General features: G+C 46.3%; 1 protein-coding gene across 1 annotated transcript in view; it reads left to right on the plus strand.

Moving 5' to 3' along the window:
- Positions 1-9,927: 9,927 nt before the first annotated feature.
- Positions 9,928-16,654, plus strand: part of LOC308273937 (phospholipase B1, membrane-associated-like) — a gene marked incomplete at both ends in the record, with an annotated part of 150,002 nt that continues 143,275 nt past the window's right edge. The window contains one exon of the mRNA XM_080711344.1: positions 9,928-9,985. Within this exon, the coding sequence (XP_080567470.1) occupies positions 9,928-9,985 (58 nt within the window). The remainder of the gene's footprint in view (positions 9,986-16,654) is intronic.

Consider the following 16,654-nt stretch of genomic DNA (forward strand, 5'->3'; position numbering starts at 1 on the left):
CTGGATTTAAGAACAAGCAAATTCCTGAAAAGACAGGGTCTAGGCTAAAAATCACTTATTTGTTTACTTTTTCACTCACACTTTTTTTTGTGGTACTGGGGATGGAACCCAGGGAGTATTCTACCTCCAAGGTGAAAGGATGTCCTTATAGTTTTTGTTCTCTGTGTATAAAAGTACAAATTGATAAGTTGGGCCCCTCTCCCATGTGATCTCAGCAGCGGAAACAGGAAGCGGAACTTCGGAAGCTAGAAGTGGAGGTATTGCGAGACTCCAGGTGCCTCAAGACTCCAAACATCGCGAAACTACAGATGTCCTGAGAGAATCGGCATGCCTATAAAACATCGGTGCCTCAGATCCTCCATGTGACTCAGCCGGCTGATCAGGACTGCACAACTCCCCAGACGCGTGGCCCGTTGGTCCCTTCCCCCATGGCCAGCTGACTCTCCGGAGGGGCCAGGTCCGAATCGGCGGTCTCTGATAACCCAATTGGTGTTTTTACCTCACTCCTAAACCCCCTAACTCTATTTTCAACCTAACATTCTGGGGAGGAGTTTTGGGTTTTTTCCCCCTTTTTTTCCTCTATTTTTTCTCTCTTTTTGAGCCCCGGACTTTCCAACCTGCCAGCAGCTTGACTGTGAGGTCCGGCGCCTGTGCACGGCTTGCAGGTGCAGTTCCACCCGCTGCCACCGCCGCGGCCACTGCCACTGCAGTGTGCAGCCTCCGCTGGCTGCCAGGGCACCAGTTCCACCCACCCTGAGCCAGGCTCCTTGAGGGTGCTGGTTCCTGATTTGTCTGCCGACGGCTCTAGCTGCTGACCGCCTGCTTGGGCCATGACCTCCGCCTGCCACTTGGACCTCCCACAACCACCATTCTGGCTCAGATCTGGTCACTGCCGGGGCCTCTGGCTGTTCTGTTCTTCCCACCCTGAGCCAGACTTATTGGGTGGTGCACAGCCCAGCCTCAGCATCCGCTACAGCCACCCACGCTAGGCTTGACTTGCAGGAGTAGCTCCATTCGCTGCTACCACTGCGTTCCGCCTGCCCCGAGCCAGGCTCACTGGTGGTGCTCCTCGTGTCCAGGCCTCAGCATCTGCCACACGCCTGGGAGCCATTTTGTTTCCATGCCGAAGGCCCGACAAGCCACACCACCTGCACGCCACCTTTTTATTCCACCTGTGCCAGCCACCAGTGCCGCCCACACCAGGCACAGGCGCCATGTACCCCAGCTACACTGTGACCCCAGTAGCTTCTCAGTGCTCCTGCCTCAGCCAGCACTGGCTGGCAACACTACACTTTGGTAAGCTTCCTCTCCTTCCCTTGGTTAGCTGGTTCCGGACTTGGCTCTTTTGGTCCACTGGGACCCTGAAATCCAAGCGCTTGGTGACCTATTGTTTCCCGGTCAACTGGATGACCCTCTGGATGACTAGGTCATTCTCCCGTTTTGAGAAGGGATTGACGTCTTTCCCGATCTCTTAACCCCCATTTCCAAACGACTGATCAGGAAAATGGGAACTCCTGTTTCTTGTTCTTTGTTTTCCCCCGCGAACCAATTATGAGAAGTGAAACCTTTAAACTAGCGCCTGAGCCCCTGAGCACCTGTCTGGCCTTGATACAAGTTGAGTAATGGGTTGCGGTGGCCCAAGAAGTTAACTTCGTAAGCGGTAAATGGTCGGAAGTCTTTATGTCCAGGCTTTTTTCCCCTGCATTCCCGTACTTCCAAATGCTCTCCCCCATCAGCTGCCATTATCCCGCCAGCCACCATTTTCTGATGGCACATAGTCGCTGCCTGGTGATATCACAGTTGCCATTTTGGTCACCATTTTGTGATGTTACACAGTCGTGACCATGTGATGTTACACAGCTGCCATCTTGGCCTGCGCCAGCCTCAATTTTGCTGAGTCACAGGCACAGTGCACATATTGTGGCACCAGATGGATGCCAGCATCTGACCTGGCTAGCCGGCTTGTAGGTGCCACTTTCTGCGGACATTGATTTATAGGTTATCTCCTCCCTGCCTCATTCACCATCCTATCCTAGGATACCCTCCTATTCTAAACCACTCTGTTTTCCCAACCATCCTTTCTTAAGGAACCAACTCAGGAGGCTTTTCAAAAATTAAGAAAGGCTGAGGATGGTCCTCAAACCCCTATACGAGATTTGGTTAACATGGCATTTAGTTTTTAATTCCAGAGAGGAACAGGTGGAGATGGAGTGTACACTCTGACTTCGCCAAAAGGCAGATCCCTGGTAGCTGCCCTGTGGCTGGCAGTGGTGGCTCAGTCCTCTGGAGCACCACCTAGCAGTGGAGGACAGCAATGATGACTATCTCCAGGAGCCTGACTCAAGTGAAGCAAGGCCATGCCCACCAATCAGACCATGCCCGGCGTGTGGCCAGGAGGGCCACTGGAACCCTTGGAAAAGCAGTGAGCCTCAAGTGCCTCAACACAGGGGTATCCCCTTTCCAAACCAGGCCCCACCACTGGCTCTACTCAGCATGGATGAAGACTGATGATTCCTGGATCCTTCAACCTCCATCCTCCTTCCAGCCCAGGGTAACTCTCCATGCAGCAGGTAAGCCAGTCTCCTTTTTGGTTGCCTACTCAGTCCTTCCATCCTTTCAGGTTCTAGTTTTTCTTTTCCGATCTTGGTACAGGGGAATTGACGGCAAGCTCTCATGCCTACGCATTACAGGCCCTCTTTTACAGGACAAAACTGCATTGCCTAAAGCTTAGGCCAAGTCTAAAAAGGGCTGTGCTACAACAGCCTCATGACAAATTCTCTTGCACAGTGTTGGGGCCTACTAAACTTCATTTTTCTTCACATAATTCTCTTTAATGTTTTTATTTTAGCAGGTACGCTTGTTTACATAGTATGACGCTCTTGCTATCCGGATGCCAAACAGCCATAAATATTAAACTCTCTAAAATCAGTTACTGATGTTCCTTACCCAATAGCATGTTTTCAGTTAACCAGTGTGACCCAAACCCACTCATTGCTAAAAGGGTGGTGTACGTCTTTCTCAGGAGAAATGCTACTATATATTAATAAATCTAGTGACAATCTACCTCATATCTCGAAAGGCTCTAAGGGCCAGCAGCTGCTGGGCTCCTTCCCTTCCAGGCAAAGGCCAGCAGCTGATGGGCTCCTGCCTTTCCCAGGACTCACTCTCACGATTTGCCTTTTCTTTTAATAGCTCCTCATCCATTAGAGTCTGCTCAAATGCACATAACCAACCTGTGCAGGGTAACCTCCAACTCAGGCTATAGCCATACTCCCACCTGTCCACTTCTGGAGGACCCGACCTCTCCCGGCCAAGGACCCCCTTACGATGCCCCTGGACAGCAGGAAGTAGCTTAAGACTCAGTCTCCGCCCATTATCACCAAAAGGCCCGGATGGTAGTTGGGCCCCTCCCCCACATGATCTCAGCAGCGGAACCTGGAAGCAGAACCTTGGAAGCTAGAAGTTGCCTGGAGACTCCAAACATTGTGAAACTATGGCAGGCCTGTAAAACATCGGTGCCCCTGATCCTCCACGTGGCTCAGCTGGCCGATCAGGATTATGCGCAACACTCCAACTCTTCAGACGCACAGCCCATCGGTCCCTTTCCCCACGGCCGGCTGACTCTCCAGAGGGACCAGGTCCAAATCAGTGGTCTCTGATAACCCGGTTGGTATTTTTACCTCCTTCCTAAACCCCCTAACTCTATTTTCAACTTAACACAAATAACATTTGGCTTTGACTAGCTTTGTTTTGCTTTTCTTGACAAAAATAAGATTCTATTAATACCATTCTAAGTCTTGCTTTAAGGATTAAAAAAAAAAAAACTCAGTATACTGTCACCCTAGTCCTCTCACCCTGTCACTGTGATGCTGCACAGACATGATGCTGCTGCTGCGTAGTCTGGGGTCAAGGCCAGGGCTTGCAGCCTGGTCTTTGTGGGCAGTGGGCCCCTCCAGTCACAGGAAAGTGTTTGTTCCTCAGACTTTCAGGATGGGTGGATCCTGATTTTTAACAAGTGCCTTTTACATGCCCAAGGTGAGACAAACAAGAAGCCCCGCATTTCCCTGTGACCGATGGCAGATTTGGGTGCTATCTGAGAGACCAGGAATGTTCTGGAGCTTCAAAAGAGGTGAGATCACGTTGGGTGACTGAGGCCTGCAAACCAGCCACACAAGGCTCCTGAGGACCAGAGGCTGTGCTGTGTGCTCCCTGGGCCTACTGACCCCTCCTGTTATAAAGGGAGAGGGAAGCACAGGTGGGGCTCGCCTGGGGGCGTCTGTGTGGTGGCCCCGCAGGAGGTGCAGAGCCCCTGAGTTGTGCTCCCCAGGTAGGCGGGTTGGGCAAGTGCCTGGAGGACAAGGGTGGAGGTAGGCACACCTGGCCAAAGGCACAGCTGATGTGAAGATGCAGAACTGGCCATGGCACCAGAACTGGCCTGTTGCTCCAGGGGACTGTTCTAGGGTGAGGCTCAAATGGGAGCTTTGGATCACTGTGGGGTCTTTGGGAGCCTGGGGAGGGGGTTGTGCTCTTTCTAGAAAGCCACAGGAATCATGGGGGGTTGGGAGGGGAGGCTCAACATGGCAGCACCCAGGAGAAGCCCATGAAGAGAAGGATGAAAGAAGAGAAGACATGCTCAGAGCTGCTGGGGAAGTGGGGCTCCTGGGAGGAGCGGGAGGAGCAGAGGGGAGGAGGAGGGAGGAGCCACCTCCCTTCTGTTGGCAGAGCAGTATCCTCAAGAGCATGCTCCAGAGGCTCCTATCCTGGGCTGCAGGTTCGACGGGTAGGCCTCAGGAGAAGCTCAGGAAAGGCCCAGCAGAGCCCATCTCCCCAGGAGCAGAGCGGGAGGCCAAGAAGAAATGGAACACAGCCCGTGTGAGGTCAAGGTGAGAAACGGCCCTCTGTGGACTTGGTCAGGGGATGAAGACGGGCAGGGTCTGATGAGAACTCAGCATCAATAGTTTCCCGTAGCCCTGGCCCTGATGTGCTGTGAGCAGTGCAGCTGGATATCTTGGTCTGGGCTGAAGGGACCCCCGTGGGGAGCAGGTTGGTGCAGGATAGCATCTTTCCCATGCGGCACTGGACCTGCAGTGCTGGCTGCATCCTGGGCCTGGCGTGTGTACCCAGAGGGAAGCAGCCATGCCCCTGTCTCCCCATCTCTGGAATCCGGTGACTTTGCCAGGCCAAGCTCACATCTGTCCACTTACAGCCGACCTCCCCCCTCCTCCTCTGCCCCACCAGGCTTGAAGTTGGCCGGCACCAAGCGGCTCCCCCAGAACACCCCTCACCCTGCACCTGGCACTGTGTACACCTGCACAGGTTTTCCTCCTGCTTAATCTTTCTAGATTTTATTATTTGCGAAGTTTCGCTTTATCTCCCATAGAGATAAGACCTGTGAGGGCAGAGACTATATCATACATCTTTTTGGTCTCCCTAGTAACACCCAAAATGGGTTGACTCACAGAAAGCCCAGCATGCACAGAATGGTAGATGAATAAAAAAATGCCTCCCACCCACACGTGGGCCCAGGAGCCTTTGAGCAAGTGGGATCTTCCTGGCAGAAGCTGAGAGGGGCTGAGGGAGGGGAGAAGGTTTGTTCTTGGTCTGTGCACAGTATGGCTAGGACCGGGGATCTGGGTCCCCAAAGAAGAGCATCCTGTTGCTTGCTATTTCAGAAGTCCTCGAGCTGGTGAGATTCCTAGGAGGAACACCCAGGCACACAGGAGCTGGGATCATGCCTGTTAGATTCAGGGCAGCCAAGTTCAAGATATCATGACACCCAAGTTCTCAAATCTGTGTGATCAGTGTGTGTGAGTATGTGTGTGTTACTGGGGTTGAACCCAGGTGCGTTCTACCTACGAGCTAGACTCCTAGTCCTACTTTATTTTTTATTTGGAAACAGGGTCTTGCTAAATTGCTGAGACTGTCCTTGAACCTGTGACCCTCCTATCTTAATCTCTCAAGTACTGGGATTACAGGCTTGCACATCCATGGCCAGATCCCAGTTCTCAAATATTTAAATGGGGCCAGGGAAAGTTTTATTTTATTTATTTATTTATTTGTGGTACTGGGGATGGAACCCAGGGACATTCTACCTTGGAGCTACACCCCCAGCCCATTTTTTATTCTTTATTTTGAAACAGGGTCTCACTGAGTTGCAAAGCCTCACTAAGTTGTAGCTGAGGCTGTCTGCAAACCACGATCCTCGTGTCTCAGCCTCCCAAATGCTGGGTTTACATTTTTTAAAATAATTTTTTGTGGGTCTGGGGATGGAAACCAGGAGCATTCTATCTCCATGCTACACCCCCAGTTCTATTTTTTACTCTTTATTTTGAAACAGGGTCTCACTGAGTTGCAGAGAGTCTCAGTAGCGGAGACTGTCCACAAACCGCGATCCTCCCGTCTCGGCCTCCTGAGTGCTGGGATTACAAGCGTGCACCACCACGCCCGGCTGGAAAGTTTTATTTATTTTTTATTTTTATTTTTATTTTTTGGTGGTACTGGGGTTCCTGGAAGCCCTTCTACCTCCGGGCTACACTCCCAGATCTATTTTTTATATTTTTATTTGGAAACGGTCTCTTAAGCCAGTGCAGCTGGCTTCGAACCTGCACAATTCTCCTGTCTCGCCTCCCAAGCACGGGGATTACAAGTGTGCGCCACCACGCCCGGCTTAAGTTTTTATTTTTATCAAAGCTTAGGGATTTCTTTGTGGATCTACCACAAGATAGTTGCTTTCAAAATTTTCAACTATGACCCACATTTAAGAAATACATATTGTTAAGCCAGATATGGTGGCACACTCTTGGAATCTCAGTAATTGGGAGCTTTGACAGGATCTCAGGTTTGTGGCTAGCCTTAGCTACTTAGTGAGGCCTGCAACTTAATGAGACCTTGTTTCAAAATGAAGTATAAAAATAGGGCTGGGATGTAGCTCAGATGCATAATGTCTCTGGATTCAATCCCCAGGACCAAAAGAAAGAAAGAAGAAAGGAAAGAAAGAAGAAAAGGAAGGAAGATTATATATATATATATATATATGTATCATTACACATAGCTAAGAGAAGTTTCCACAGTACATTGCTTATAATTATCATATTCAACAATCTCAGATATTTTGTAGTATTTTTCATTTTAGAAGGGCTAATCATTCACCAAATTAAATTCAGTGAATTGTATCCTTAAATTTGAAGAATCCTTTTCCAAGGCCAATCCTGCTTTAATCCATATGGGCTTTGAGCCAGAGCCCTGGTCTAGCGCCCCTTGTGGAATGGTGGGAAGCAGCAACTGTTAGTTTTGGAGTCACCTAGGAGAATTCTGAACAAGGCGCACACTTCCATTGCTTAAAGGTGTAGATTCACCCTTCTGTGTCTTTCTCATGCCTACTGATTGTTGCTAAAATCTGGAATGGAGTATCTTTGCTTCTTTAGGACTCACCTCCTTAAACACACTTTATAGTAAAAAAAAAAAATTAGAGAACAAAAGATTATATATTGGGCGTGGTGGTGTATTCCTGTAATCCCAATACTGGGTAGGCTAAGACAGGAGAATTGCAGGTTTAAGACCAGCCTCATCGAGACTCTGTTTCAAAATTTAAAAAAAAAAAAAAATATATATATATATATATATATATATATATATATATATATATATTTATAGGGCTATGGATGTATGTAGCTCAGGCTGTTGGGTTCATTCCCTAGTACAAAAAAATTTTAAGTTCATAGACAATTGCCAGAGTTCCTTTTGACTTTGGATGACAGCTTTCCCCCCGTGTTCCCAGCAGTTCCTAGACGCACAGCTAGTAGGTGCCCGCAAAGCTCACACACGTGAAGCAAGCACCACAGGGCCTGGCAAGAATGCCCAAGAAATGATGTCCCCCACTGCTCCCCAGATGCCGAGAATTCCTTGACGCACTGATGGGGCTCAGAGACCCTGCCAGTTCAGTCTGTCCATACAAGTGCCTCTCAGAGATCAAAAATGTTTTTAGCTGGGCTGATGGCGCATGCTTGTAATCCCAGTAATTAGGAGGCTGAGACAGGAGGATCTCAGGTTCAGCCTGAGTTACTTTGGCCCTCCTTAACTTAGTGAGACCTTGTTTCAAAATAAAAATAATCCCAGCATTAGGAGGATGAGACAGGAGAATTGCGGTTCGACAAGGACAGCTTCAGCTAGTGAGGCCCTTTGCAACTCAGTGAGACCCGGTTTCAAAATAAAGAATAAAAAATACGGCTGGGGGTGTAGCCTGGATGTAGAATGCCCCTAGGTTCCATCCCCAGTACCGAAAAAAATAAAAAGCCAGTTGTGGTGACGTACTCTTGTAATCCCAGTATTCGGGAGGCTGAGACAGGAGGATCTCACAGGTTCAAAGCTAGCCTTAGCTCCTTAGTGAGGCTCTCTGCAACTTAGTGACAACCTGTTTCCAAATAGAAAATAGGTCTGGGAGTATAGCCGGAGGTAGAAAGACTCTGGGTTCCATCCCTAGGACCACACAAAATGAATAAATAAATGAATAAAATTTTAAAAAATAATAGATTGGGAGTATACTTAGAAGGTAGAATGCCTCTGGGTTCAATCCTCAGTACCACAAATAATAACGTTTTTAAAGAAAAGAGATTAGGTCAGGAAAGAGATTAGAGGATGTGGTGGCCAGTCAGAGCAGCAGTCAGAGGCAGGACTGAGCACACGAATGCAGAACCAGGTTGCCCTTGCCTCCGCCCTGCTCCAGCCTGCCTGAGCATGAGCCGGAACCTGTGGATGCTCATTCCGCACCAGCAGGCTCGGCGATGCTCCTCAAAGCCGCGGGTGGCACCAGCTGGGAGGACGCCTGACACCCTAATGGTGGCACAGCCGCTCTGGGTCTCTCACTGACCTCATGGGCAGTCAAGTGGCCAGGTGCCTGGGAGTGTCTGTGCTCAGATGACCTGGGCCATAAGCACATTTTCTTCTTCCTTTTCTCCCAGGCCCTGGGACTAGCCATTGTCCAACAGGGCTAGTGTGGTGGTGCCCACGCCCTCTGGCCCAGCCCAAGGTCCATGCGTGGTCCTGAGGCTGAGGCTAAGCTTTGGCAGGGCTCCTTTCATGTCACCACATCACCTTCTGCTGAGCAGCTGAGAAAGGATGATGACATCCTAGGATGGGGGAATTTATGAGGAACGGGGCTGCCCGCTTGGGCTTTGCTTTCAACTCAAGACAAGAAAACTTATAACCATGGCTTTAAAAATATGAACAAATGTCCAGGTCAGCCAAGGCAGCAAGATCTGGGTAGGGGAAAGGGAGCCAGCATGGGACTCCCAGCTGGATCCTGGGAAGTTTTGCTCTCAGGCCGCGGTCTCCGGGGTGGCTGCAAGTCAAGGGGGATTTAAACATACTTGGAGGGGAGGGAGGAAACTTTGATCCTCAAGGGTATTTCATTTCTCAGACTTCCAGTTGCAGCCTGGTCTGCCCAGCTTAGACCCAGCCCCAAAGGAAATTGCTGATGGTGTCCAGCTCAGTCCCACGCCTCACCTCTCTGGCTTGCATCTCTCAATTCAACATGCAGACAATAAAAGTGTTGTGCGCACGTCGGCCCTACACCTCTAGCCTCCCATGGGTTTGGAGGCGGGGGTAAGGGGGTGCACCGCACAATTTGGTGGCACTCCCGAGACACGGTGGGAGCGTGTTTCTGACTCAGAACTTGCATTCGGGGTGGCTTTATAGTTTACAGTTGTCACAAAGTACTTCTACCTGCTGGGCTTTTTTTTCCTTCTGCCCAATGTCAATATTATATTTATCATTTACCACTGCCTTCTTTCAAAGGTGAACACGGTAAAATTTATGAGAGGTGCACTATCATATCTCAGGAGTATAAAAGCAGGAGGAGGCGTGCTAGCCCATTCGTCTGCGGAAGGAAGCCGTTTGCCCAGAGGCCTGAGACGCTGGGAGTACTCTGGCATGGGGCTGCATCCAGGTGCTTTTCTCATGGGGCTGCTGCTGCTGCTGCTAAGCCAGGGTAAGTGCCTTTTTGCTCAGAGACACCGATGCTTTGACCCTGCTGGGTCCTCTAGTGCTTAGGCCAGGAGGTTAGGGGCACAATGCCCTTTCGATGGAGCACAACACAAAATGAACAGTTTAAACACAAGAAGACTGGCTGGCCTCTTGCCAGATAGGAGGTGGAGGTGACTGAAGGTATATAAGTATCCCAAAGGCTGTGGGATGAGGGGCAGGGCTTGGGAGAGGTGAGGAACACCATGCACTACGATACCGTGGTGGGGAAGGCCACAGGTGGAGAGTCACAAAGAGGCACATTCTAGATCCTTGTGCTGTGTGGCCCTGGGCAAACTCTACCTCCTGGACATTGATGGTTTCCATCTTTGAAATGGAGATACTAAGCGGGAGCATTGTAGGTTCAAGCATGGTAGGTTTGAGGCCAGCCTCAGCAACTTCGACATTGTTTCAAAATTAAAAGTAGAACTGGAAGTATATTGTGTGTGGGTGTGCGCATGTGTGTGTGTTGTGGTACTGGGGATGGAACCCAGGGGAACTGTACCTCTGAGCTACACTCCCAGCCCTACTTTTTAGTCATTTTATTTTTGAAACAAGGTCTCACTGAGTTGCAAAGGGCCTCACTAGCTGAGGCTGTCCGTGAACTGTGATCCTCTCTGGTCTCAGCCTCCCCATATGCTGGGATTACAAGCGTGCACCACCACGTCCGGCTCAATCTCCAGTATGTTCAATCTCCAGTATGAAAAAAAAAGATGTGATTATTCTGATGATAAATTCTAAAGGACTGCCCACATTCTGTGGTTCTATGGAGCAGCTTACTGAGCCTTGATTGAACTGTGTGGGGCTGTCAGCTGGGCTCTGATTCATCCTGAGGCTACAGCTCATGAGCTCTCCTCCCCTCCTCCCATCCCTGGTTCTCCCTTGGTTGGGGAAGGCAGAATCTTTGAACTGAAAGGGCCATGAGCATGGTCTCTCTCCCTTTCCAGATGAGAGGCCTGGGCTTGGGGCAGGAAGGCAGTTGCCCTTAAGCCTCCAGAGGTAAAGGAGGTTCAGGGCATGGGCCTGATCTTCCTGGGATCCTCCCCCAAGTTCTCTGCTCAGCTGGGGCAAGCCAGCCCCCTCAAGGAGCCTCAGGAGGATGAGAGTGCCTGCCATGTTTACCTTATATGGTGTTTTGGTTTTCTAATTACTAAGGAAGCCAAGGAGTTTCCTCATGTTTATTGATCATTTGAGTTTCTCTTTCCCTCAAGCCTCTTCCCCATTTTTCTATAAATGAATCTCTTCCCACGGATTTTTAGGAGTTCCCCGCGTCTGCTGCGCACGGGCTCTTTGGTGGCAATATGTTCTCCCAGTCCAAAGCTTGTCCTTCTGTGCTCTCTATGGAGCCTTTATCTGTGGTGAGCAAAATTCTCAATTTTGTGGAAGTCAGTGGAGACCACCCAGATGAGAATGAACAGAGTCTGTTCTTTCAGAGCTTGCTAGAGCGAGCCATGACACACCTCAGGCAGAGACCTAAAGGTGGGCAGGGGAATGGAGCTTTCTGGTAGAAAAAGGGAAGGCTCTGGGTTTGCTCTGATTGTAGGCTATTGGCCCAGGGAAGCCGAGACAAGCTAAGGAAGAGCCAGGCATCTTAAGGGATTCACTTGAGGAGTGGATTTGGCTTTCTCTGCCCGGACCCGAGTTGGAAACAGGAACACAAAAATAGAGAATATGGCAGTTGTTAATCAAGTCCTGACCATCTGGGCCGATGGCCACAGATTGTAAGTCAGAATTCTAATATACACGGCTTAGCTGTTGTTGCTTGTATATGCTGTCTCTATTCCAAAGTATATGCATTTTTAATCTTTTTTATTATCTGTGCTCTGTGTGTCTTATTTAAGAACTCCGTCTCTTTCTTCGAGATTATGAAGAGCTCCTATATTTCTTTCTAAAAACTTAATACAGTCACTGTTCTCGGGTCAATTCCAATACATCTGCAACTGACGTTTGTGAACCGTGTAAGAGAGGAACCCAATTTTACGTGTTTTTTTCTCATACATATACCCAATTGTTTCCTCTCCATTTATTAAAAAGCAAATAGTTTCCCACCACTTTTTTGTGGGGTGGGGTAGGGTTCTGAGACTGAATTCAGGGCATCGTGTGCACAAGACAAATGCTCTATCGCCGAGCTTTGCCTTCATCCCTCTCCCACTGGTCTGAAAAGCCACCTCTGATCACAGATGAAGTTCACGCCTGCTTCCAAGTGGTCTAGAGCCCTCTTTTGCTTGGTTCATCCATTTGTGTATCCCTGTGCTAATGCAGGCATTGTCTTAACTCTACAGTTTTATAGTAAGTTCTGCTACTTGACACCAGAAGTCTATTTCTCTTTCTTGTTTAAAAGTGTCTTGGCTCTGACTTTTCATATCAATTTGACTATAAAGCTACCAAGTAAACATGTTGGGATTTTGATAAATATTGCATTGAACTCTATGAATCAAGTTGAAAATATATATCTTTATAATATTGAGTTTTGAAAACCATGGCTATGTATTTAGATCTTCTGTGATGACTTCGTTTTCTCTTTTGAGGTACTGTACATATTTTGTTCGTTGTATTTCTAGGCCTATATTTTTTGTTGTATAGCAAATAGATTCTTAAATTTTTCTTTTGAAAATGTTTATTTTAGATATATAGAAATACTGATTTTACATGTTGATTTTTTAAAAAAAAGATTCAACTAAATTCTTTCAAATTTTAATTGATCTACCTATTCTCTGAGATCTTCTGGATATGATATCTTTCTGATAATAATGGTTTTGTCTTCTCCTTTTCAACCTATCTGCCTCTTATTTCTTTTTTGTACCTTACTGTGCTGACTGGTACCTGGTCTACAATTTTCATGGATGAAATGGTTGTAGGTATTTTTATATTATTTCCAAGTTTAAAGGAATGTGTTTCTCACCAGTAAGTATTGTGTTCATGTAGGATGTTTTTGTAGATATGGTTTGAGTATTCCTAATCTGAAAAATCCAAAGTCTGAAATGCTCCAAAATTTTTGTGAGCAAAGAAACATCTTAGATTTTGAAGCATTTCTGGAAACTGACACCTGAAACATTTCTGGCCTCAGGCATTTCAGATAAGAAATACTCAACCTGTACTCCTGTGAGACTGAGGCAGTTCGACTTTATTCTTGATTTGCAAAGACACTTCTTTTTCAAAATCTGAAGTGGATGTGGAATTATATCTACTCCTTCAGCATTTATTGAGAGGATTTGTGATTTACTCCTTTAATGTGATAATGTGGGGAATTACATGACTTTTTATTAATTTTCAGTCCTTGCTTATTATTTTCATTAGAAACTACATGTTTCATTTGTTTGTCCTGCATTTGCAAACTCTTTAAGTCTAGAGTTGTGCTTTAGCCTCTTTCGCTTGAACTTCATGGCACAAACTACTCCAGGCTAGCTTCACATTTCTTCTGCCCCACCCCTGGATTAACTTTTTTCTTCAAAGTGCTAGTTGGTAAGGGATGTTACTTAGGAACCCATCCATGCCTGGGTGCTAGGGACGTCCATTGTGGCTGGAGTGTTACTATGTCTAGAACCTTTTGGTGACAGCTCAGAAATATAAGTTTCTTTAAAAAAAAGCCAGTGAATTTATACATATATTTTTAATTTTAGTTAGAACTGGGCTATTTTATTTCCACCCCCTACTTTATATTGTTATCCTTCCCCAGTGCAAATCAGAGTTATGAAATGTGTTGATGAATTTATTCATAGCTATATTCTACAATCCATACATTATAATATTGGAGTTGCAATTAAAATATCTCCACCAAGAAATGAAGTTCAAAATTCTTTTGCTATACTTTTTCCCTTACAATAATGGGCATATAATCTGAATCAATATATCAATTAAAATATTATGTTCAAAATCACTTAGGTTAAGCCATGCATGGTGGCATATGCCTGTAATCCTAGCACTTGAGAGGCTCAGATAGGAGGACCACAGGTTTGAGGCCAGACTCAGTAATTTAGTAAGAGTCTCAGCAACTTAGTGAGACTGTTTCAAAATAAAAAAAATAAAATAAAGCTGAGGTATAGCTCGGATACAGAATGCCCCTGGATTAAATCCCTATTGCTGCACACACACAAAAAGATTCACTTGGATTCAGTCCTTTATTTCTTTTGTTCCCTTTGTGCTGTGGTCATATGATTGACAAGTTAAGCTTGTCTGTTTAGTTTAGGGTTTCCTGTTGATTTTACCTTAGTTCTGGTTCCACAGTTAAACCATGTGAAAAGATGCACACAGAGAGTTTCTGTCCCCTTCTTTAGACTTTCCATTCCAGTTCTATCTTGTAGGTAACCAGTTTCATTGGTTTCATATCCTTTGCTTTTTAAAATACACTCTTAATTTTTCTTAAGAGATAATCTACTGTACACTTTTTGCATCTTGATTTTTTTCTCTTAACTTTAGGTCCCAAAGTCATGTCTTGGAAGTTCAGAAATTTTCATAGTTTTTGCAGCTGCAGATATTCCACGAGGTGCCTTTGCTATGCCTCTAGCCTACCCACACGGGCGTTTAGGTTTCTCTAATATTTTGCTATTACAAATACTGCTGACATGGACAATCGTATACATATGTCTCTTTCACGTTGTTGGACATAGAGTTCAGCATAAATTCCTAGAACTGGGATTTCTGGGTCACAAGGTAAACAAGTATAGTTTTGTTAGATATTACTAAATTTTCCTCTGTAAGCATTCTATCTTTTTGCATCCCCACCTTTTGTGTGTGTATATATACATATATAATATATACACATATATGTATGTATTTATGAAACTGACTTTTTTCCTTCCTTTCTTTTTCTATGGCATTGGGTATTGAATCCAGGGCCCTCCCGCCTTTCCTCTCCCTCCCTCCCTCCCTCCCTTCTTCCCTTCCTTCCTTTCTCTCTTGCTCTCACTCTTTCTTTTCTCTCTCTTTCTGTGATCCTGGTAATTAAACCACTGAGCTATACCCCCAGCCCTCTTTATTTTTTTTAACTTTTAAAGCAGGCTCTGTTTAAGTTACTGCACAATAGCCTTGAAGCTATGATCCTTCTTTCTCAGCCTCCTAAGTGCTGGCGTTCACCACTGCACCCTCCTGAAAGTGCCTCTCTTTCTACAGCTACGCCCCCAGTCCTATTTTTTTAGTCTTTTCAATTTTGAAACAGGGTCTCACTGAGTCATGAAGGGTCTCACTGTCCATAAATTGCAATCCTCTGTTCTCAGCTTCCTGAATGCTGGGATTACAAGCGTGTACCATCACACCTGGCTATTTTAAGTAAATTACTGTGTTTTTGGCGTAAAACTATATATGATTTCTTTTACTATCTCTTCAATGTTTGCATCTTCTATAGTCATGCTCCCCTTTTTATTACTAGTTAATTGTGACATTTTCCTCTTTATTTCCTTCTTTCTTGCTTTCTTTTTTTCTTTTTTCTTTTTGGTTGGGGACAGGTGCTGGGGACTGAATCCAGAATCTTGTGCTTGCTAAATATGTGCTTTACCACTGAGCTACATCCCCAACCCTCTTTTTTCTGATTCTTTTTAGAATTTTGTCGACTGTTGATATTTTCAAATAACTAATTTTTTATTTTGTTGGTCTTCTATGTCATAGCTATGTTTTGCCACATAGCAAAGTGCACAAAATCTTGGTGTTTTATAGTAGCCCCATTCTATTTACTCACAATCTGCTGAATCTGCACTTTGCAAAGACCCCCAGCAGGGACACCTTGTTTGCACATAGAGTCCTCTGGGATTGACTTGGAGGCTCTCAAATGAAATGTCTGGGGACATGGTATTGTAAACTGGGGTCTCGGTGTTCCTCCACATTGCCTGCCTTTCTATGTGGGCAGCCCGAACTCTTTTACATGGTTCCTCAAGGCCTAAAAGAACAAATTGAAGCCATGAGGTGGACTTCTTTTTCTCCTCCTCCATGTGGTACTAGAGATTGAACTCAGGCAGGTTCTACCTCTGATCTATTTCCCCAGCCTTCTATTTTATTTCTTATTTTGAAACAGGGTCTCACTGCTGGCCTCAAACCAGTAAACCTCCAGTCTTAGCCTCCCAAGTACTGGGACTGTAGGAGTGCACCACCCTGCCCAGCTGCCACAAGGCCTTCTAATGCTTCGGCCCCAAAGTCATTTCTGCTATTTTTGTTGGTTAATACAAATTACAGGGCTGGGCTGGAAGGAAATCGACGCCCTTCACAGCTTTTTGGGAGGAATAACAAGTTGCATTATTAAAGGGCTGACAGATGGAAGGAAACATGGCCATCTTTTGGAAAAATATACCACCACTGTCTATATCGTATGTTTGTTTGCTAGTTTATCAACTTCTCTATGAGTCTCCCTTGCCTGGTATTTGTATTGTATCCTAACTCTGTGGTTCAGTGGCTTTCATGAGTTTTCATGAATTCTCAACCAATAGGTCTCAAAACACAGCGTCTATGTCAAAAGGCACAGAGGGTACCTGCTTGGGCCCCCACCTGCCCTTTTCCTCCCTGTCTTTTAGGCTCGCTCATTCATGTAGGGCATTTCCTAACCTCTCTTCCACCATAACCATCATTTTCTGTGCTGCATTCTAAGTATTTTGTGATGACACCTTTAGTCTGTTCATTCCTGTTTAGCTGTGTCGAATTTGCTGTTAAAGTT

Source organism: Muscardinus avellanarius, assembly GCF_963383645.1.
Source record: "Muscardinus avellanarius genome assembly, chromosome: 15".
In the NCBI taxonomy this organism is placed as follows: Eukaryota; Metazoa; Chordata; class Mammalia; order Rodentia; family Gliridae; genus Muscardinus; species Muscardinus avellanarius.